The sequence below is a fragment of the Zootoca vivipara genome, chromosome 3 (genome assembly GCF_963506605.1).
Source record: "Zootoca vivipara chromosome 3, rZooViv1.1, whole genome shotgun sequence".
NCBI classification, from domain to species: Eukaryota; Metazoa; Chordata; class Lepidosauria; order Squamata; family Lacertidae; genus Zootoca; species Zootoca vivipara.
The window spans coordinates 116573314-116597122 of NC_083278.1; the positions used below are offsets into that span (position 1 = coordinate 116573314).

Here is a 23809-nt window from a genome sequence, read left to right on the forward strand (position 1 = left end):
TGTGGGGGGGGGGGAGACTATTAAAAAAAATAATTAATGAATTCCTATGCCCCACTAATAACCCAAAGATGCATTTTAAATAAAAGCACACATTCTACTCATGTAAAAACATGCTGATTCCCGGACCATCCGCGGGCTGGATTTAGAAGGCGATTGGGCCAGATCCGGCCCCCAGGCCTTAGTTTGCCTACCCATGGTTTTATGGATCTCTCTCTTTTTTTTAATGAAAGTGCGTCTTAGAAATTTGTAATAACTTGGAAAAAAACTGGCTGGCTGTTGGGTTTCCTGGGGCCTCCCATCCAAAGAGGACACATTATTTTATTATTTTTACATTTATACGCCACCTTCTCCTCCAAGGAGCTCAAGGTATGATTCTCCCCCTCCCTCATTTAATCTCCCACGTCAACCCTGTGAGGTAGGTTAGGCTGAGAGGCAGTGACTGGCCCAAGGTCACCCAGGGAACTTCATAGCTGAGCGAGGATTTGAACCCAGATGTCTCCCAGGTCCTAGTTTTTGACACTCTAACCACCCCACCCCACACTGGCTCTCTTCCATTGGCATCTGTAGAAATTACAGGTTTTGTGTGCTAGGCGTACAGGGAGACATTGGCAGGAGCAATTCTCAACACTTGCTTCATTCTCCTAAAAATTATGGAGGAGGAGGTCAGTGGCCCAACCGATTCCCCCGTAAATCATCTCCTTTCAAACAAATGGATCGACAGAAGTTGACCGGTTTTCACAAATCACTGGAAATGGGTTGGAATGAGCTTTTGATTTAGCATCTGTTTAATATACAAAGTGAGAACCCAATTCTTCTTCCCCTCGTTGGCAGCTCTCACTGCCTTCCTGCCTGGGCTCCTCGTACTGCAAGAGATTTATGTCAAAAGAGACGGCCATCCTTTTTATGTGCCTCGACGCTGCCATTCTCGGATGTCATTCTCCAACTTCAGTGAAATGCTTCTCCAGCATTTCACTGTATCTGAAGAAGTGTGCATGCACACGAAAGCTCATACCAAAACAAAAACTTAGTTGGTCTTTAAGGTGCTACTGAAGGAATTTTTTTTTATTTTACTTCGATCCAGACCAACACGGCTACCTACCTGTAACCATTCTCCAACTTCCTTTGCGAAGAAAGGGGGGAAGTCTGCAACAATGGCGGCTTTTCCAGGGAATAAAATGTTTTAATGGTTTTGTCAAAGTTTCTGTTTAAAAAAGCAGTTTCCTCCCCTTCCTTTTGCCTTCTGAGTGCTTCTTCACACAGCCCACAATCTGCTCATGTTTTCCAACTCTTCCAGCACATCTTTGTGCTCTGGATATGCATATTGCATATTGCTTTCTCTTCATTGAACTACAGAACACCCTCCCGCAGGAAGGAGTTGGGATTTCTAAAACTCAGCATGAGTTTCTCAAAAATAAGGCATGCCAGACCAATCTGATTTCATTCTTTCTTTTGATGGAATTACAAACTTGGTGGATCAGGGGAATGCTGTGGATATAGTGTACTGTATCTTGATTTCAGTAAGGCTTTGGACATGATATTCCCCATGATATTCTCACGAGGAAGCTGGGAAAATGTGGGTTCAACGAGGTGACCGTTAGGTGGATTTGTAGCTGGTTGACTGACCGATCCCAAAGAGGACTCCTTAATGGTTCCTCGTCATCCTGGAAAAAAGTGACAAGTGGGGTGCCGCAGGGTTCTGTCCTGGGCCTGTTGTTGTTCAACGTCTTTATAAATGACTTGAATGAAGGAGATGAGGGGATGCTCATCCAATTTGCAGATGACACCAAACTGGGAGGGGTAGCTAACGCTGCAGAAGGCAGAATCAGAATTCAAAATGGCCTTAATGGATTGGAGAACTGGGCACAGGCTAACAAAATGAATTTCAATAGGGACAAACGTAAGGTTCTGCACTTGGGCAGGAAAAGCCAGGTGCACAAATATAGGATGGGGAACACCTGGCTTACTGGCAGTACATGTGAACAGGTCTTGGTGGACCTAAGTGTGCCCAGAGTCTTGGCGCATTGCTGAGCCTGATCCAATCTTTCTCTTTCACAAGGCTGCTTCCCACCCCTCTGAAAGACGCGGTCGAGGTCGCCATGTGGAGAAGGTGCTACAATATGCAGGAAGTGAACTCGGCGCTCAGTAAGATCCAGCTGGTGGGGTATTCCCAGAAAATAGTGAGTATCCATGGTCATGTCCTGCTTTTTGTAGGATGCGGGGAGGCATAGTAAGGTGGTCACCTGCCCTGTGACCTGATGGCAAAGGGCAGGTAACAAATCTGAAAATATCATAGAATCATAGAGTTGGAAGAGACCACAAGGGCCATCCAGTCCAACCCCCTGCCAAGCAGGAAACACCATCAAAGCATTCTTGACATATGTCTGTCAAGCCTCCGCTTAAAGACCTCCAAAGACGGAGACTCCACCACACTCCTTGGCAGCAAGTTCCACTGTCAAACAGCTCTTACTGCCAGGACGTTCTTCCTAACGTTTAGGTGGAATCTTCTTTCTTGTAGCTTGAATCCATTGCTCCATGTCCGCTTCTCTGGAGCAGCAGAAAACACCCTTTCTCCCTCTTCTATATGGCATCCTTTTATATATTTGAACATGGCTATCATATCACCCCTTATCACCTTCTCTTCTCCAGGCTAAACAAAATATGCGTAAAATAAAATCGTACGTTGGGAAATACTTTCTGGAATTCTTCCATGTGTTGTTTTTCTCCTCTCCTCCCCAACAGGAGCTGTTTGGTGCAGTCCAGGTCTCCCCTCTCAGTTCCGGTTATGCCCTTGGCAGCTCCAACTGGATCATCCAGTCGCATTACGAGAAGGTTTCCTACGTCTCGGGATCCTCGCTCCTCACGACGCACCCGCAGGTACGACGCCCTCCCAGAACTCTGAGGTTTCACCTTCCGTACGGGGTGGCGTTCTCCTTCCTCAACACAGCTTGTCTACTGCGCATGCGCAACTCCATAGCTCCTCGATCTTGTGCGGCAGGAGTGAGCCCATTGGATTGGCTGCAACTGATAGGAGCTGGAGTTTGACAACAGCCAGTGAACAGATTAGGGACAGCTCTGAGCAGGGCCGGATTTAGGTTTGATGAGGCCCTAAGCTACTGAAGGTAATGGGGCCCTTTATATGTCCAGCTGTCCTTTGTCAACAACAAATGGTCACTGGTTTTTGTGTTGAATTCATGCTATACTGTACAGTAATTTATAGACCTAAAGCCATTTGCACCTGTTGCCCTGCAACCAGTCCATGCAGAATGTCAGCACCCTATATATAGAAAGGAGCAAAGCAGTGATATTTTAGGGAGCAGGCTAGCAGGCGGGGCCCATTCCTTACATCAGGGGTCAGCAAAGATTTTCAGCAGGGGCCCTGTCCACTATCCCTCACACCTTGTGGGGGACCAGACTATATATATTTGCAGGGGGGGGGGGGGGTTGAACGAATTCCTATGCCCCACAAATAACCCAGAGATGCATTTTAAATCAAAGGACACATTCTACTCATGTAAAAACACGCTGATTGTCCGCGAGCCAGATTGAGAAGGCGATTGGGCCGGATCCAGCCCCTGGGCCTTAGTTTGCCTACCCATAACTTACATCATACCGTGTTTCCCCTTTTTTAAGACACCGTCTTATTACTTTTTTTTCTCAAAAAACCACAGGGTGGCTTATTTTTGGTGGGATGTCTTACTGGTATTTTTATTATGAGTCTGAGGGAAGGGAGGTGTGCGTCCCTGGCCCAGCCCTCTCTCCCCAGCCCTGGGATGTTTGCAAAGGGCTGCTCTCTCTCTCCTCTGATGTGGGGACTCACTTAATAGCAATCTGCTACACTGGAGCTTCTTAAATCTAAACCAGTATAATGGAATCTATCTGTGTGATACAGTCCTAGCAGTAGCCTATACGTAAAAGCAAATAAGAATCTCTACTAGCCAGCTGCCCAAGACTTAAGTTCCAACAATGTAACACTTTGTAGTGCTAAAATAAAAAAAATCCTTCAGTAGCACCTTAAAGACCAACTAAGTTTTATTTTGGTATGAGTCTTTAAGGTGCTACTGAAGGAATTTTTTTATTTTACTTCGACCCAGACCAACACGGCTACCTACCTGTAACCAGAACTTTGTAGTGCTATCACTGATAGCAAAGAAGCTACCTGCTGAGAACAAAGAAGCCAGCTAAACAGCAATTAAGATTGCTGACTTGGTAAATGGTAGCAATTAAGAAGCAATTGAGCTAGCAAGGTAAAATTTTGTGGGTAAAGGAAGCTAGGACCGGCAGTTTAACTTTTGTGCTCACAAACAGCAAGAAGGAAAAAGTCCTTAATTTTTTTAAAAAAGTCCCCAAGGCAAGGACTGCGATCCAGACTACTTACAAATCCTTAAAGGGGCAGCTCCACAGACAAGCAAGCATAAGGTAGAAAGGAAGGCTGCAAGGAGACAACAATCAGACACAGGAGACTGCCGTCAAGAGGAAATCAACAGGCAACTCATGGGTGGACGCATAGAATGGAAGGGAAAGGTGGAGGGAAGCGAGAGGTGGGTTCTGTGTGTGTGTGAGAGAGAGAGACAGAGAGACAGAGAGACACAGACGCGCACACGGAGATCTCTCCCTTAAAGGGAAAACAGCCTTTGCATTCAATCGCTCCTCTCCCGTCAAGAGGAAATCAACAGGCAACTCATGGGTGGACGCATAGAATGGAAGGGAAAGGTGGAGGGAAGCGAGAGGTGGGTTCTGTGTGTGTGAGAGAGAGAGAGAGAGAGAGAGACAGAGAGACAGAGGACACAGACGCGCACACGGAGATCTCTCCCTTAAAGGGAAAACAGCCTTTGCATTCAATCGCCCCTCTCCCGTCAAGAGGAAATCAACAGGCAACTCAGGGGTGGGCGCATAGAATGGAAGGGAAAGGTGGGGGGAAGCGAGAGGTGGGTGCTCTCTCTCTCTCTGTGTGTGTGTGTGTGTGAGAGAGATAGAGAGAGAGAGAGAGAGAGAGAGAGAGAGAGAGAGAGAGAGAGAGACGCAGGGGGCGGGGGGAGAGAGAGAGACAGACGCGCTCACGGAGGTCACGAGGCTTCGGCAGCCAACAGCTACGGCTCTTCAGTGCATTTTTACAAGCTTTTAAAGGAAATACGTGTCTGTGGAGCGACAGCAAAATGGAGATATTTTTAAGGGGGGGTTGGCTGGCGGGAGGGGGGTTATTGCTACTGGGTGAAGGGTCTATCAGTATGTCTTATTTTCGGGGTATGGCTTGTATCGCGCAATTGCTTAGAAATCCTGCTATGGCTTATATAATGACTACGTCTTAAAAAAGGGGAAACACGGTAGGAGCCTACACAACACATAATAATAATAATTTATTATTAATACTCCGCCCATCTGGCTGGGTTTCCCCAGCCACTCTGGGCGGCTTCTAACAGAGCATTAAAATGCAATAATCTATTAAACATTAAAAGCTTCTCTAAACAGGGCTGCCTTCAGATGTGTCCTAAAAGTCTGGTAGTTGTTTTTCTCTCTGACATCTGGTGGGAGGGCTTTCCACAGGGTGGGGGCCACCACTGAGAAGGCCCTCTGCCTAATTACCTGTAGCTCTGCTTCTCGCAGGGAGGGAACCTCCAGAAGGTCCTCGGTGCTGGACCTCAGTGTCTGGGCTGAATGATGGGGGTGGAGACGCTCCTTCAGGTATGCTGGACTGAGGCCGTTTAGGGCTTTCAAGGTCAGCACCAACACTTTGAATTGTGCTCGCAAATGTAAAGGTAAAGGTAAAGGGACCCCTGACCATTAGGTCCAGTCGTGACCGACTCTGGGGTTGCGGCGCTCATCTCGCGTTATTGGCTGAGGGAGCCGGCGTACAGCTTCCAGGTCATGTGGCCAGCATGACAAAGCCGCTTCTGGCAAACCAGAGCAGCACACGGAAACGGTGTTTACCTTCCCGCTGTAGCGGTCCCTATTTATCTACTTGCACTTTGACGTGCTTTCGAACTGCTAGGTTGGCTCGGAAATGTACTGGGAGCCAAAACACTGTTGCTGTATGTAGGTTTTATTTTATTTGTTTTCTAGCTTATATTTTGGAAATGTACATCCAGTTTTTCCCCTTTAAATTTTTTTTGGGCCCCCAGGAGAGTGGGGCCCTAAGCTATAGCTTGTTAAGCTTATACGTAAATCTGGCACTGGTTGTCTGCTAAGCAGGGATCCCGTTCCCGCGCCCTCTTGAAGAAAGCAGCACACATTGTCTTTCCCACTTCCCTTGGAGGTGCAGGGCCCTGCAGCAGAAGAGGCAGCGGCAAGAAAGTCCTGGAATCGTAGAGTTGTATAGTTGGAGGGAACCCATAGGGTCATCTAGTCCAACCTCCTACCATGCAGGAATCACAGCTAAAGCATCCCTGAGAGACTTTTCCAAGGAAGGAGAGTCCACCACCTTCTCAATGAGTCCCTTTAAAACCTTTTAACATAGTCCTTTCGATGTAACCTGAGCCCATTGCAAAATATCAAAGAAGAGATACGGCGTCCTGCTTTTTCATTAAGAAAAACAACCGGTTGCATATTAATAACAGGCCAGGTATTAATAATGCGATTACCTTCCCAGTTTAAGGCACCTATGAAAGCCCCACAGATTCTCTGCGCCCGCTTCCCCTCCCTCCCCCTTTTTATTTATTATTTAAACGCCACATATTTCAACTCCGCAATATCTGAAGGCGGCTTCCAGGCTACATCTATATCGCCCCTTGAATTATCTTTTTTTTCTCGAAGGGATGATGGCTTAACTGGCTGCCAACTCGTCCACCCCGCTTGTCTAAGGGCAAACTCTTCAAAGTGCTATAGATGTAATTTCCAGTAAATTAATTCTCACAAGATCCATAATTTCCCTCCACGCCCCCCCCCCTAGAAAGACAGCCACATCTTTGGATGGGCTGATGGATTCGGCAGGCAGAGCTCTGAGCTACAATCGCTGCCTGTCGCAGACTAGGGAAAGCAGCCATGCCCAGTTTTTGTCCTTGGATTATTTTTTTTAGGGCAAAAAGTGTGATTTGGCAGAGGGGTTGGGCATCCAAATAGGTCCTGCCTCTTCCCTTCTCTTTTTTGTAGAGTGTTCACCAGCTGTTTGCAGCTGTAACAGCAGGTTTTGCCTTTCTAGAGCCAGCCAGTTTCAACAAGAGAGACAGCGGTCGCATAGTGGTTAGAGTGCTGGACTAGGACCCAGGAGACCAGGATTTGAATTCCCACTCGGCTATGAATCTCACTGGCTGACCTTAGGGATAGTCACGCTGGCCCTTAGCCTAACCTACCTCGCAGGGTTGTTGCAGGGAATTAAATGAGGGAGAGCAAGCCGCTTTGAACTCGGTGGAGGGAAAATGGTGGGATAGAAATGCAAAAACAGAGTCCAGTCTCCACCCAGACAAGGAAAAGGCAATATCAGAGTCGAAGGACACAATCCAGACATCTCCATCACCACAAATGTGTCTGGTTCTTGTTTTGAAAAGCCTTCTAAGCTGAGGTTTCCACGTTCTGCTGCAGAAAGAAGCCTAGCACAAGGGGATTCTTCCGCTGTGGTTCCTGTGTCACGGGGTTGGACTAGATGACCCTGGGGGTGCCCTTCCAACCCTACAACTCTGTGTTTCTAACGAAGGCTAGAGAACCAGTGTAGCTGGGCGTAGGGAGAGGGAGAGAGACCTCTGAGCGAGCTTTCAAAAAACAACAACAGACAAATGAAATGCCTGTCATCCAAAAATGCCAATAAGACAGTAAAAGTAATATTGAACCTGCCCGTGGAAAATATATGTAATGATTATGCCGGTATTCAATAGTCATAATTTCATCTTCCGTTGAGTTGAGGGGGGCTGGCATTGATTCACTGCGGAGAACTTTAAAAGACTTTCGGCCAAACTTCTGATCTGCTCTCACTCCGACCTCCTCCCAGTTGTCAAAGTCAGGCTTTCTTTTCTGAGCCAAGAGTCTTTATTTTTCTGCCCCTGTGCTGTTGAGTGGCTGTGGTCTTATTTTTGTGTTTATACATTGTAAAACACCCTGTGACCCTCGGATGAAGGGCGGTAGAGGCAACAGGGATTTTTGTGCCAAAATTAAACAAACAGGCTGTGGCTACGAGCATGCAATTGATTGTGTTTCTGGAGCGGATTTAGGACAAGAGACGGTCTTTTTCAATGTAGCCCCCTCCCAGCTATGGAGTACTCTCCCCAGTGAAGGCCCACCTTGCACCTGGCCAAGACTTTCCCCTTCCCCCCAGGCATTTGTTGAGCTGTGATGGCTGAGACTCGTAGAATTGGAAGGGACTCTAGAGGTCATCTAGCTCAACCCCCTGCATGCAGGCTTGTCAAGGCCCATGTGCTGCTGATATCCTTGCTGTTGCTGCTGGAACAGGACTCTGGACTAGAAGGGCCTTTGGCCTGACCCAGCTAGGTTCGCCTTAACGTTATTCCTGTGCATCCATGGCCAAGAGATGGAATCTGTTCCCCACCAGCCTGCAGTGATGGGCACCAATGTGAATAACTTTTAAAGACGATCCCTGGGACTGTGTTCAGCCTCCAAATGCTGCCTTTGTATGCCAGTCGCTGGAAGTGGTACATGCTCTAGTTATCTCTTGCTTGGACTACTGCAGTGCGCTCTACGTGGGGCTCCCTTTGAAGGTGACCCAGAAACTACAACTAATCCAGAATGCAGCAGTTAGACTGGCGACTGGGAGCGGCCCCTGAGACCATATAACACCGGTCCTGAAAGACCTACATTGGCTCCCAGTTCGTTTCCGAGCACAATTCAAAGTGTTGGTGCTGACCTTTCCATCCCTAAACGGCCTCGGCCCAGTATACCTGAAGGAGCATCTCCACCCCCATCGTTCAGCCCAGACACTGAGGTCCAGCTCCGAGGGCCTTCTGGCAGTTCCCTCCCTGCAAGAAGTGAGGTTACAGGGAACCAGGCAGAGGGCCTTCTCGGTGGTGGCGCCCGCCCTGTGGAACGCCCTCCCATCAGATGTCAAGGAAATAAACAACTATCTGACTTTTAGAAGACATCTGAAGGCAGAGCTGTTTAGGGAAGTTTTTAATGTTTGATGTTTATGCATGTTTTTAATATTCTGTTGGGAATCGTCCAAAGTGGCTGGGGAAACCCAGCCAGATGGGCGGGGTTTAAATAATAAATTATTATAATAAAAGGGGAGACTGGTCCCATTAAGGATCTGGCTGGTCCCTGTGAGAAAAGGATGCTGGGCGAGACACGCCCATTTGACCTGCTCCATCATCTTCTGCGTGCATTGAGGATCGCGATGCCTCTAACTCTCCACTTTTGTCCTCTTTGCAAGATGCCCGGAGTCTATTTTGGTTTAGAATTGGGCGGCTAATAATAAATAAATATAAAAATATAAAAAGGGCATGTAGGTGGGTATCCACTTTTCTCCGAAACCGCTTGACCGATTGCGTTCAAATTTGGACACAACCTCACATGCGAATACGCGAATAATCTTATACAGTTTGCTAAGACAGATGTCTAAGCAAGACCTGAGGCAGGTAAAGCAGGTAAAACCCACTGTTTCCAGAACAGACAACCGGGGATGCTGGGAGCACAGGAGAGGTTGCAAAACAGTGCCCTCTAGTGACGGCTACACTGGTACTGCACCTAGGAAAGCTTCCCTCTCCACAACAGCTCGACTCTGCTTCTGCTTTGCAGACTGGGCCAAGTGGAGGTGGGGGCTCTTCTGGGTGGTGGATGGGGCGGGATAGGTCATGGGGCGGGACAGGGTGGGGCCAAACACAGGGATGAGCCGGGGCTGGGGGAAGGAGGGTTTGGGATAGCTCATGGGTCGGGACAGGGTGGGGGCAGTCACAGGGATGAGCCACAGCAACGCGTGGCTGGGCCAGCTAGTAATAAATAAACAAACAAGCTCGCTCTCTCGGACGTTCCCTTTCAGCCCATGGACCAAGCTTCCCTGAAAAACAGCGATGTCCTCATCCTGACTGGCCTCACCCAGATTCCCACCGCAAATCCTGATGGCATGGTGGGAGAATTCTGCAGTAACCTTGGTAAGGCGGCCGTGGGTGGGGTATGTGGGGGGGGGCAGCAATGGCCGTGTTGCTGCTGGTTGGGTTGGGGTCCTGTTGCGCCTGCTTGCTTTATAATCTGACTCATAACCCCCATGTGGGAAACTGCTCCAAGATTCCCGGAACAGAAGTAACGGCTTGACTCCCTCTCCCTGGCATAAAAACTAGCAGTTGAGATTTTTTACGATGTGCCTTTGCCTCTCTCATTAATACAGTAAGTGCTTTTGAGAGATGCAAGTTGTACCTTTCGGAAGGCGGCTGCAAGGGGGGGGGCACCCGGTTTTGGAACGGAACGGGCATAATGAGATTGAATCGCCCGCTCTCGTTGGCTTGCTTAAGTGGCTGGCTTCGTTGCCAGCAGTTTGTGTTTCGACAAGGCTCTCCAATCGGCAGGTGTCCCCTGCCGCTTCCTGGCTGCCTCTTAGCCAGTTTCACATCTTCGCGTGTGCTTTGTTAAAAGCCAGCCTCCCATTTCTCGAAAGCCGCAGTCATCGCCAATAATAATAATAATAATAATAATAATAATAATAATAATTTATTATTTATACCCCGCCCATCTGGCTGGGTTTCCCCAGTCACTCTGGGCGGCTTCCAACCGAATATTAAAACGGTACAGGATTAAACATTAAAAACTTCCCTAAACAGGGCCGCCTTCAGTTGTCTTCTAAAAGTAAAATAATTACTTATTGCCTTGACATCTGCTGGGAGGGCGTTCCACAGGACAGGTGCCACTACCGAGAAGGCCAACACCTGGCGACCCAAAAGCCTGTGCAAGGCAGCGGCAGTGCAGCCCACAAGCTTGGACTGGCCTTACATAGAACCATAGAATGGTAGAGTTGGAAGGGACACCAACGGTCATCTAGTCCAACCCCCTGCAATGCAGGAATAAATGGCCAGCTGATTGCGTATCACGGCTACCGATAGCCAAGCTGAAAATGGTGGTTTTCAAAACAGTGACAGGGATTGGGCTAAGTGACCCTTTGGGTCCCTTCCAGCTCTACATTCCATGAAGACCCTAACCCTCCTCTTGTCCAGGATCCCTGCATGAAGTTAAGCTCAGTCCTGGGCTCCCCCCCCCCATATCCAAGCTTGGAGCAAGAGAGCTCAGTAGCAGAGTGCAAGCTTTGAATGCAGAATTTCTGGTGTCAATAGATATTCAATCGATGGTGTAGATATTAATATTGCGCAGCTTGAAATGATTAGATGCCTAGAAACTGACTCCTCTTGGAATAAACATTTGTTTGATGCAAAACTTCATTTGCAGAACTTTCTTCAAAACAGAACAAAAAAAAAAACACCACCCCAGTAAATGATACTTCTAAATAATTCCATAATTACATTGTGCTGTTCAGCACGGGCTCATCGCCTTAGAAATAAAAGATAATTCCAGACCAACCTCCTAAAAGCATAGGTCTCTCTCTTCCTTCAGCCTCCATTTTGCCTGGATCTGTATTCACTCCCTTCAGGAGAGTCTCAGAGCCTGAGAACAAAAAGCCAAAGGCCTTTCAAGGTGGCCAGTTTGCCATTCAGTAGCGTCTCATGGGATCTAAGGTTAAACATACATGGGTTAGCTAGCAGAAAGCTCTTAGTATACAGCTGTGGAATTTCCCCATGTTAAACCTTTTCAGCAATACACACAGGTGTTCTCCATTTCATTGTCAATTAAACCATTATACTTGACAAACGCTAGGGAAGACTCCCTGGCTAAAACTCCTGCCAGTCACGGGAGACCCATTGGCCTGGCTCTGTATAAGGTACTTTTCTTCCCTAAAATGACATCAAGGCCACAATGCTTCTGAATACCAGTTTCATTGAATCCTGCTTCAATGGCCTTAAACACTCTTGGGTATTTTGTCGGATTGTGACCCTCGGTTTTATCAGGCTGCTATTATAAACAGGTGTGTTGCCTTTTAAGGTTTGTGTTTTTGTTTTGTATTTTGTATTTCCCTGGATGGCTTTTAAGTGCTGTTCGAATTTTTCTGGTCCAATTGGATTTCTTCTGTTTAAATTGAGACTTTGATTTAAGTTAATAGTTTTTTCTTATTTTGGACCCTTGTCCCTCTTTGCATATAGCAGAGGTTTCCAACCTTTTTGGGTCCACGGCTCCCTTGACCAACTTCATTCTTTCTGCGGCCCCCCTGGGGGGCTCAGGAGCCCAGTTATGTCACCCCTTGCCTGCAGAGCCGGCAGCCCCTCACCCTTTTTTGAACACCCTCCCTTGTGGAGTGTTCCCTCAGTCTCCTCTCCTCCAGGCAAATTCAGCTGCTGCCCCTGGTCTCTGAGCTGTCCCCCCTGCCCCAAAGTGAGCTGGCACCAGGGCTGCCCGCGGCACCCCTGCCATCATTCAAGGCACCCCGAGGTGCTATGGCACACGGGTTGAAAACCACTGGCATGTAATAATTGTATCCCCTGCTGATTGTATCCCCTGCTGATTGTATCCCCTGCTGATTGTCGTGGACGTTGGTGAAGACGATAAAATGCACAGCACAGGAAAAGGGATGTTCTGCCCCCAAGCCAGTGTAACTAAACCCAAAAGACGTCAGTGGGTTCAGAAGCTTTAAACAATGCGAAATGCTTCTACATGCCATAGAAAGATGAAGTACAATTTTAATCCACCTTCAAAATATGGAAATGTAATCAAAGCAGATAAAATTACAAAGATGGTCCAAAAACAAATTGACTTTGCTATTCAGGTCAAAGCCTGATCCAGCTCTCCATATCGACCAATAGATGACTGCAAAATTTGTCAGAGGCCAGTAGTCAAAACAGATCAGATTACAAATGGGATATAATAACAAATAGACTTGCCAAAGCATGATCAAAATCCTTATATGACTAATAGATGACTACAAAATTTGCCAAAGGCCCAACACACTTTGACCCAATTGGTCTTACTCAGCAATCAGGAGAAAATTATTAGATGCAACTTGGTCACAGAGAATTGGTTAGTCTGTCGAGACCTTAAAGTGACAATATCCCTTTCATTTACATCTACAAAATGAATCTCTCTCTCTCTCTCTCTCTCTCTCTTTGATGGTTTATAGGGAGACATAGCAACAGCTGGTATTACATATTTAGAATTAACTAGCAAATTAATTTTCACCATCAGAAAAGCTGTTAATTGTCAAGCTGTATGATGCCGTGGGTGTGAACAGCATCACTTAGCTGCTTGAAATGTGCCTTGGGAGGGCAAGGTTATCAGTGGCTATTAGCTGTCATGGAAATGTTCTCCTTCCACTGTCAGAGGGTTGTGGGTTTGAGCCCCACGTTGGGCAAGATATTCCTGCATTTCCAGGGGTTGGACTAGATGACCCTTGTGGTCCCTTCCGATTCTGTGACGAGAAGCTGAGAATAAAGTTTCCTAGGTGCTGAATTCCTTTCAATGTCATTTCTGTTCCTGGAACCCTTTGAGAGGGTATATTTGTGCTACCTTGGCTATTTAATGCACACCACGTGACTTGGCTCACTTCCTCGAGTCGTCTGTTGGCATTCTGATGGTGGCACTGTTGTCGTCTGGATTATATCATTTGCTGGGAAGGGCCTTGTAAGCCCACACCTCAGAGCCAGGGTTAGACAATGTGGTGCCCACCAGATGTTGCTGGACTCCCTTCAGCCATACCTGGCATGACCCCAGTGTTCAGGGATGCTGGGAATTGTAGTTCAACAACAACTGCACCTCACCACCTTGGCTACAGAGCCTTAGAAGATCAGAGCATTTTCTGCCGGTTTTTCCTTCGTGGTTCTCAGGATCTGCCTCCATGCCCAGTTGAGTATCAGAATTTTATCCCCCCCCCCCCAAGGAGTTGGCATGAGATGCTTCTGGTTTCTCTTGTTTGTGTTTTGCTGCCAGAGAGCTGTAAATGCTCCCAACTTGCAATTTTTTCACATTTTGGAGCTCTTCTGCCCTCTTCAGGAAAAGGATGTAACTACATTGGAACAGACCAGATTGTTGTTGTTTAGTCATTTAGTCGTGCCCGACTCTTCGTGACCCCATGGACCAGAGCACGCCAGGCACTCCTGTCTTCCACTGCCTCCCACAGCTTGGTCAAACTCATGTTCGTAGCTTCGAGAACACTGTCCAACCATCTTGTCCTCTATCGTCCCCTTCTCTTTCCCAACATCAGGATCTTTTCTAGGGAGTCTTCTCTTCTCATGAGGTGGCCAAAGTATTGGAGCCTCAGCTTCAGGATCTGTCCTTCCAGTGAGCACTCAGGGATCATTTCCTTCAGAATCCAACAGACCAGATAGGTAAAGGTAAAAGGACCCCTGGCCATTAGGTCCAGTCGCAGAAGACTCTGGGGTTGCGGCGCACATCTCGCTTTATTGGCCGCGGGAGCCGGCATACAGCTTCTAGATCATGTGGCCAGCATGACAAAGCTGTTCCTGGCGAACCAGAGCAGCACACGAAAATGCCGTTTACCTTCCCACCAGAGTGGTACCTATTTATCTACTTGCACTTTAACGTGCTTTCGAACTGCTAGGTTGGCAGGAGCTGGGACTGAAGCTCACCCCGTCGCGGGGATTCGAATCGTCGACCTTCTGATCAGCAAGCCCTAGGCTCTGTGGTTTAACCCACAGCGCCACCCATCTTCAAATGTCTTAAAGGAAGAGGGAACATGGAAGAGGGAACATGTTTGTCACATGGAAGAGGGAACATGTTTGTTTTCTCCTGCTCTGGAGGGTAGGACTCAAACCAATGGCTTCAAGTTGCAAGAAAGGAGATTCCGACTAAACATCAGGAAAAACCTTCTGACAGTTTGTGACAGCGGGAATTCTCTTTCTCGGGAGGCGGTGGACTCTCCTTCCTTGGTGTTTTTTAAGCAGAGGTTGGAGGGCCATCTGTCATGGATGCCTTAGCCAAGATTCCTGCATTACAGGGGGTTGGACTAGATGACCCGTGGTGCCCCTTCCAGCTCTAAGATTCTGTGATCAGCACACAGGATGACATTGTCACGACTGTGTGGCTTTTCAGATGTGAGGAATTATATTACAGCATTCTAGTGATGTCATAAACCTAAATCCTTTTTGTTTGTTTTTTGTCCCCAGGCCTAGATGCAATTCCCCCCCACCTTTTATTGCATTTCCAAATGCTTAATTTCAAGTGAGAAGGTTAAAGTAGCAAAGGCGTGATTCTATTTGAATCGTCTCTTTTCTTTCCGCACTCGAAAACGACGACATGTTAGTGTTGATATTACTGCTGCCTCTTTTAAACGTCATCGCTTGCTGTGTCCGGATATCGATTTGCTGTTTTGGTGTGTGTTTTATCATTATTATAATTCATATTGCAACCCGCTTGGGTTGAGGAGCAGAGGTGGCAAATGTTTAAAAGGAATAATGGGGAAAGAACGAAGGAGAGATGCAGAGATATCCCTTCTTTAATGTAACAGTAGACAGGATATTAAACTGCCACCCCCTGGATCTCGAGGGAACACGGTGCTCTGAAAATATTGGTGCAATGTGTGTGTAACAGCAGCAGGTGTGTTTTGTTTAAAGGACAATTGCAGCATTTGGAAAGGCAGGGTTGCCAACTTGCCATATGTCCAGGAATTCCCGGACATGGCCTCTTTTGCAGGTCCAGGAGGAATTTTACATTTTAGAGCAAATGTCCTGGATTTGGTGTGTGTGTGTGTGTGTGTGTTTTGGTCTTTTTAAAATGTGCATGGGTGACTCTGGGTTCTGGATCTGGTGTGGGCGATTTGGGCTCGGATTTTGTGTCCGGCTTTTTACCTCTTGAAATATGGCAACTCTAGGAAAAAAGGCAAGGAAAAGGAATTGCAAATGAAGCAGCGAAGATCTCTGCCGTGTGAATTCTCATTTGGAATTCCGTGTGCAGTTCTGGTCTCTCTCCATCTTGAAAAATGATCTAGAAAAAAAGTACGAAAGGACCAGGAGATTGAAACCTGCCAGGGAATATGGAAACCAGTCCATTGGGAAGGCCGGTTAAGTGTTTTGGACAATGGAGCAATTGAAAGCACCTAGACGTGTAACCCTTGTTTTATTTTTCTTATGTTCTTCTTTATTTATTACATTTTACTTATTAAACTCACCTCTGAATGCTGTCAGCTACTGTAAGCATTTCGTGCAGACGTTTGGCATATTTATATGAAGGCCAATGGGAAGATGTCCCAAAGCTGGCAATATTATTTAAATTTCTGCATATTCCATAAGTTTTTGTATCCATTCTTCCTTTACTGGGACTTCTGCTTCTTTCCATTTGGGGGCAAGTAACATTCTTGCCGCTGTAGTCACCTACATGAATAGGTTTCTATACAGCTAAGGTAGTTCTGTCCCTACAATTCCCAAAAGAAAAGCTTCTGGTTTTTTGTGTGTCTGTTTGTTTGTTTTTACCAAAGGTCATTTTAAACATCCTTTTCATTTCATTATATATCATTTCCCATTTTTTAAAGGAATAGGATATGAGTTTGTCGGGAGGGACAACATAGACAATGGGGCAGGGGATATTATAGAGCAGCCTTCAATAACCTGGCGCCCTCCAGATGTTTGAACTACAACTCCCATCATCCCATTGGGAGCACAGTGTACACAACACTTTTTTTGTTTTGTTTTTTTGTTTTTAAAAAAGAGGTGTCTGTACTCTGAACCATTGAGCACCATTGAAAAAGAAAACTGAATGGTTATTATTGTCTCTTCCCTATCCACTCACTCAAAAACATGTCCTTGCTCTTTGTTAAGCTATGACCGTCCGGAATGGGGGGAACGTTCTGGTCCCCTGCTACCCGTCTGGCGTGATCTATGACCTTCTCGAGTGCCTGTACCAGTACATCGATTCTGCTGGCCTCTCCAGTGTTCCCTTCTACTTCATCTCGCCGGTGGCAAACAGCTCCCTCGAGTTTTCCCAGATCTTTGCTGAGTGGTAAGTGTCGGCAGCAAAGAGGTACACACACACACACACACACACCGGCCATGGCTGCGTGGAGGGGGGCACCTCCGACACAGGAAGAAAGAGGGCGCTAGAGCAAAGCTACTACAGTGGTACCTTGGTTCTCAAACTTAATCCATTCCAGAAATCCATTCCAAAACCAAGGCATGCTTTCCCATAGAAAGTAATGCAAAATGGATCGATCCGTTCCAGACTTTTAAAAGCAACCCCTAAAACAGCAATTTAACATGAATTTTGCTATCTAACCACACCATTGCTCCATAAAATGAAAGCAATAAACAATGTCCTGCAGTCACACAATCAATCAGTAGCTGAACTGGGTTCCACACACTCACCAAAGAAAAAAAGAGCCACAAAAACCAAAAAGGCAAAATAAGTGGCAAAAACAGACAGACCTCAACGTAACACTCAAAACGGAGCACGTTTGGCTTCTGAAAAAAGTTTGCAAGCTGGAAAACTTACTTCCAGGTTTGCAGTGTTTGGGTTCCAAGTTGTTTGAGTACCAAGGCATTTGAGAACCAAGGTACCACTGTATTCTGAAAAAATGCTTTTTTATAGGATAGGGGAATGGTTTTCGACCAGTGTGCCATGGCACCCTGGGGTGCCTTGAAGGATGGTCAGGGTGCAGAGGGCAACCTTGTCCTCTGTCCCTCTTTCCTTCCCTCCCTTCCTCCGATTCCTTTTCATGTCTCTGCCTCCCAAAGACTTGCACAGCTGTTTGTTGCAGCAGCCCTGGCTGCAAGCTCCGCAGGCGAAGGGTGCCTCTGGGGCTGGCCAGGGGGTGCTTGGTGCCAGGAACAGAGGCAGCCTTGGAGTAAGCAAGCAAGCGGGCGAGGGAGCCCAGCCAGCCAGTTCTCTGGCCCTTGCTGTTGGGAATGGACGGACAAGCGGGAGGCCGGGCAGACAGGAAGGCACCATGCTGACGTTTTTTTATGCTTGCCCTGTGCAAGGCCTGCCTGGGAGCCGAGTGCCTGGCACCAAAAATGAGCATTTCCACCATTCAGGCCCGACAGCGCCTGCTGCTGCCTCCCAGGGCGAGCAAGGTGCTGGCCTCGCATCCACCTTTGGCCAGTCTCCGTCAGGCCACTAGGTCTGGGGGCATCCTCTTCCCAGGCCCCTGTGGGGCGGTGGGAGAAGGCACCTCTCTTTGGGGTGAGGCGGGTGGCTCAGAGATCAGGGGTGGCAACAGCGGCTGCCCAGAGGACTCTCAAGGAGAGGGGAGAGGAGAGAAGACAGAGGGAACACTCCACCAGGGAGGGTGTTCGAAAAAGGGCGAGAGGCTGCCAGCTCTGCAGGCAAGCGGGGGACATAACTGGTTTCCCGAGCCCCCCAGGGGGGCCGCAGAAAGAATGCAGTTGGGCAAGAGCTACACAATGCTGCCAGCTGCCAGCACAGAACTTCTCTGCTTGTTTGGGAGATGTGAGCACTAGGTGGCGGTGCTGAACTGCAATGGGTTGTCAGATGGGTTTGTAAATCTGGCTTGTTTTTCTCTGTCTTTTTCAGGCTGTGTCACAATAAGCAGACGAAGGTATACCTGCCAGAACCACCCTTCCCCCATGCGGAGGTAAGAGAATTGCCCTGCCCACCTGATCCCATCTCACGCACAGGAGGAGGGCGGAAGGAAAGGGGGGGGAAATGCCAGCCGGTTCGCGTTTAAAAGGCTTTCCAAAACAATACGAGACCCGGGACGCGCCCTCTTTTGGAATTCACGCTTCTTCCAATTTTGCAGCGCGCTCCTCCAGCCAGCATCTACCGGGGTAAAGCGTGCATAAAAAGGCATACGATAGCGAAATGGCATTTTAAGGGGGGATTGCTTTGCAAAGATACGTAGTTCTTCAGAATTGCAGAAACCTCCAGAAATGCCTTCCTCCCTTAAAAGAAAAATAGTTTAGCTAAGAGTCTCCAGGTGCAGAAAAAGTTCTCTGCCAAGTGTCACATTTTAAGGAGGCCCCATTCAGTTGCAGGGGATTCTGTCGTTATTAAGAAGCTCTGTGGGTTTTTCTGAGGATGCTTTTTGGCACCTCTCGGAGGGATGTGGCTGAAACGTCATTACTGAGCAGTGGTTCTGTTCCTGTACTTTCTTTTTCTTTCTTTTTGCAGTACTGCCTCCTCCCATGTTCAAACCCATAAGTGCTAATATAGGCTTGCCAAATTTCAAGAAGTAAAAACCCTAGCATGGCAAAAGGCCTTTCCCCCTCCCACTAAGGGCAGCCAGAGGGAGCGAGGGGTGTGAATTCAACCCACAGAGCACCTGCTTCCTTATTGATCTTCAAACGGAGGTTTTAAATTTCCGGGCACGCAGACCCACACAAAATGAATTGCCACTGTATTTTGGCCTTGCCAGACAAAGACAGCACCCTAGATTTCTCTGATTTACAGCCTTGCTTATTGACCTTCCGAATGCTACAAATGAGGGACAAAAGTTGGTTTTTATCGCCACCGGTTTTGGGTCAATAAAGAATCGTCGCACTGCTCAGAGATGCCCTTGACATCGATTCTCCTCTTTCCATACGTGGAAAGGGTCCACTTTCAGAAATCTATGTCTATGAAGTGGGTGCTCCATCTTTCCATTTTAAATGAATGTTCGAGGCGGATTACATCAGAAATTCAAACCCTTAAAAAATCCAGCCCTCTCCTCCTCCATGAATTTGTCCAGTTCTGTTTTAAAGCCACCCGAGTCGTTGGCTACCACTGCCTCCTGCAGCAGGGAGTTCCATAGTTTAACTCTGCGCTGCAGGAATAAGTCCTTTATTTTATCCGTCCTGAATCTTCCACCATTCGGCTTCACGTGGTCTCCAGGGTCTTAGTCCAATACTCTGATCATTTGCACTGCGCACGGTCACAGGATTTCCTAGGGTCATGAGAGAGGGAGATGAACTTTTCTCTATCTGCTTCCTTCATGCTGTGAACAATTTTATCAAACTTCCATCTTTTTCACCTTTCCTCTAAACAGAAAATTCCCAAAGGTTGCGGCGTTTCTTCGTAGGGGAGCCATCCCTTTGATCACTCTGCCTGCCCTATCTCTAGACCTTTTCCAACGCTTACAGGATAGCTCAGTCAGTAGAGCACGAGACTCTTAATCTCGGAGTTGTTGGTTCGAGTCCGCTTTGGGCAAATATTCCCTGCATTGCAGGGGGTTGGGCTATATGACCCTCGGGATCCCTTTCAACAATTCTGTAATTTCAATATCCCTATTGAGATTGTTGTTGTTGTTGTTTAGTCGTTTAGTTGTGTCCGACTCTTTGTGACCCCATGGACCATAGCATGCCAGGTACTCCTGTCTCCCACTGCCTCCCACAGTTTGGTCAAACTCATGTTGGTAGCTTCAAGAACACTGTCCAACCATCTCGTCCTCTGTCGTCCCCTTCTCCTAGTGCCCTCCATTTTCCCAACATCAGGGTCTTTTCCAGGGAGTCTTCTCTTCTCATGAGGTGGCCAAAGTTTTGGAGCCTCAGCTTCAGGATCTGTCCTTCCAGTGAGCACTCAGGGCTGATTTCCTTCAGAATGGATAGGTTTGATCTTCTTGCAGTCCATGGGACTCTCAAGAGTCTCCTCCAGCACCATAATTCAAAAGCATCAATTCTTCCGTGATCAGCCTTCTTGATGGTCCAGCTCTTACTTCCATATATCACTATTGAGATTATGTGCCTTTTATTAGGCGCGTTTTGGGGTGAGGCTTCCTTTCAGGTGAGTCAACTCACCTGAGCAGGCCCACCCAGGCCACCTTTGATGGAGGAAGAGATATAGCAAAACCTGCTGCGGAAATCTCATCCTTCCCTTACTAATCCATAGAAAAATCTAACGGCATTTATGGCATCTCACAAACCCGCTTTCCTTGTTGTGGAAAATGCTCGCCAGCACCTCTGAGGCAGGTCCTGCTTCCTTCGGGTTGCCTCTGAAATTTCAAGAGCTGCTTGCAGAGAGATCTCTCTCCCTCTTTCTTTCTCTGTCTCCATGAAATCCACATTTTGAAGTATAATCCTCATCTCGCACGTCCTTTGCTGGGCCGCTGCCTCCCGTTGCTGGAGGTAACGCTTAGATGTTGGCTCCGGTGAGAAATCTCTTCCATGCTTAATTACAGGCACACTTGCAAGACGGAGGGCTTATTAGCTCCCAGCATGCCTTGCATATGCGCATTTAGATTTCTTGCTAGGAAACGAGTGGGGGGGGTTGTGAGCAGCCATCTTGTAGAAAGAGGAGGGCACGCCAAATAGATCGCGAGACTCCCACTCTTGGGGTTGTGGGTTCGAGCCCCACGTCAGGCAAAAAATATATATACAGTGGTGCCTCGCTAGACGAATTTAATTCGTTCCACGGGTCTTTTCTTATAACGAAAAATTCGTCTAGCGAATCCCATAGGAATGCATTGAAATTTTTTTTGCCCATAGGAACGCATTAATTGAATTTCCATGCATTCCTATGGGAAACCGCGATTCGCTAGACGAATTTTTCATAAAACGAATTCGTCTAGCGAGGCAACCTCCACTTGAAAAATCCTTTCGTTAAGCAGGGCATTTGTTAAGCGAGGCACCACTGTATCCTGCATTGCAGGGGGTTGGACTACATGACCCTTGGGTCCCTTCCAATGCTACAATTCCATGATTCTACGCTGGCCTCTCAGGTGGTTTCCACTGAGCCCAGGACCCAGCTGATAACTGTCAGGTACCAGGGGCACGCGATGCTGCCTTGTATTGAGTCAGGCCATTGGTCCACCCAGCTTAGTATTCCGACTTCCGAAACATTTGACAACCGAGGCGCAAAGCGAGAATGTCAATTTCAATGGTGAAAATTGGGAGGAAACACACAGTGGAAGCCGTTCGACTTCCGGGGCGCATTCAAAAATGGAAGCGTTTACTTCTGGGTTTCCGGTGTTCGGGATCCGAAATGTTTGTCAACGGAGATGTTAGAGAACTGAGGTTCCGTTGTACGATTATCGCTATAACCTTGGTTGCTAATACACGAGCTTTCCTTGCGATCTGAAAGGGTTTTTTAGCATAGATTGTACAATTGCTATTCCAAAGTTATGCTTTGGAATGAATGAGCATGTGGCTGTTTTTGCAGGGACGTATCAACACGCGTTTTTGCAGGGACGCTTTGAACACGTTTGTGTGCAAGAGAGGCACGCGAGCCGGTTCTGTAGGTAGCAATAAATAACTTGCGTCAAGAGCAGTGCTCGAATGTCAGTAAAGGAAGAATGCAGGAAAGGAAAAGGAGGTTTCTGACAGCCTCCCTTCTCTCTTTCCAGCTCATTCAGACCAACAAGCTGAAGCATTATCCCAGCATCCACGGAGACTTCAGCAACGACTTCAAGCAGCCCTGCGTGGTCTTCACGGGGCACCCCTCGCTCCGGTTTGGGGACGTGGTGCATTTCATGGAGCTGTGGGGGAAGTCCAGCCTTAACACCATTATATTTACAGGTAAGAGCCTGGCCTGGGAGAGCGGGAGTGCGGACTGACTCCAGCTACAAAAATGAGGCTGTTGAACAGATTCTTGGGCTGGAGTCTTGTTTATGGGAGGTTGAGAGAGCTTGTTGCTGTTATTGATATTGTTGTTATATCTTTAGTTTTAGATCTTACGATTTACGTGGAAATTGTTTCCGTTTGGTTGTGTACGTTTTGATGTGTTTTATTTATTGTTTATGACTTCCGCTGTGTTTGTAATTACATAAATCTTGTCACGTTGTAAGCTGCCTTGAGCATAGTTTCAACTATGGAAAGGCAGCATACAAATAAAAAATGATGACGATGTTGATGATAAGAGCGAAAGAAGAGCCTTCACCGGAGGAGACCACCCCCAAGGTCTGCGTGTGTTTTGTCTGAATCCCTCCCTCTCTCCCTTTCTGTTTACAGAGCCCGACTTCTCCTATCTCGATGCTTTGGCTCCATACCAGCCGCTAGCTATGAAATGCGTTTACTGCCCCATCGACACCAGGCTGAACTTCATCCAGGTCTCCAAACTACTCAAAGAAGTTCAGGTACACCACTTGACAGGCCTCGCCTCAGGGCCAAGCTGGGCATTTCCCACTAAACCAAGGCCAGGGCCTTCCAGGCCAGCGATGGTGGGACATGGCAGCATCTCGAACGCCACAGCCTCCCCATTTTTGCCCCAAACATTTCCAAAACACAGCAGTTGTGCGTCGTAGAATCATAAGAGTTGAACAGGGACTGGAAGGTCACCTGGCCCAGCCGCAGGTTCGATGCACGTGGCAGCCTCTGCTTGAAGACCTCCAGCCCGGGAGAGGCCACCTACCCTTCCTAGGCAATGGGTTCCATTGTTGAACCTATCCGACCGTCAACATGTTTCTCCTATTGCACTGAACTGAAATCTAGCCTCCTGGCAACGGACGCACCCAGGACCAGATTTAGGTTGGATGTGGCCCTAAGCTACTGAAGGTAATGGGGCCCTTGATATGTCCAGCTGTCCTTTGTCAACAACAAATTGTCACCGTTTTTTGTGTTGAATATATACCGTATGGTAATTTATGGACCTAATAGGTCTCTAAAGCCATTTGCACATGCAGAATGTAGGCACCCTATATATGGAAATGAGCAAACTAGTGATATTTTAGGGAGCAGGCGGGGCCCATGACTTACATCATAGGAGCCTACACAACACAAAACACTGCTGCTGTGTGTAGGTTTTATTTTTTATCTTATATTTTGGAAATGTACGTCCGGTTTTTTTCCCCTTTAATTTTTTGGGGGCCCCCAAGAGAGGGGGGGGCCTAAGTTATAGCTTGTTTAGCTTATACGTAAATCTGGCACTGGACACACCCACCTGCTAAACCCTGCTGGTGCCTGGGCTGTTCTCTGCAGGGACCAGGTGTGCACATCCGACACAGGTTTTAACTCTGCCCATCAGCTGG

At 47.5% G+C, this 23809-nt stretch overlaps 1 protein-coding gene across 2 annotated transcripts in view; it reads left to right on the plus strand.

Annotated features, from left to right (window-relative positions):
* The window catches only part of INTS9 (integrator complex subunit 9), a 61216-nt gene that overhangs the window by 22964 nt on the left and 14443 nt on the right, over positions 1 to 23809 (plus strand). For both annotated transcript variants that reach the window (XM_035110854.2, XM_035110856.2), the window contains exons 7-13: positions 2057 to 2177; positions 2740 to 2874; positions 9914 to 10025; positions 16737 to 16917; positions 18448 to 18508; positions 22190 to 22361; positions 22794 to 22918. In XM_035110854.2, coding sequence (XP_034966745.2) covers positions 2057 to 2177; positions 2740 to 2874; positions 9914 to 10025; positions 16737 to 16917; positions 18448 to 18508; positions 22190 to 22361; positions 22794 to 22918 — 907 coding nt within the window. The remainder of the gene's footprint in view (positions 1 to 2056; positions 2178 to 2739; positions 2875 to 9913; positions 10026 to 16736; positions 16918 to 18447; positions 18509 to 22189; positions 22362 to 22793; positions 22919 to 23809) is intronic.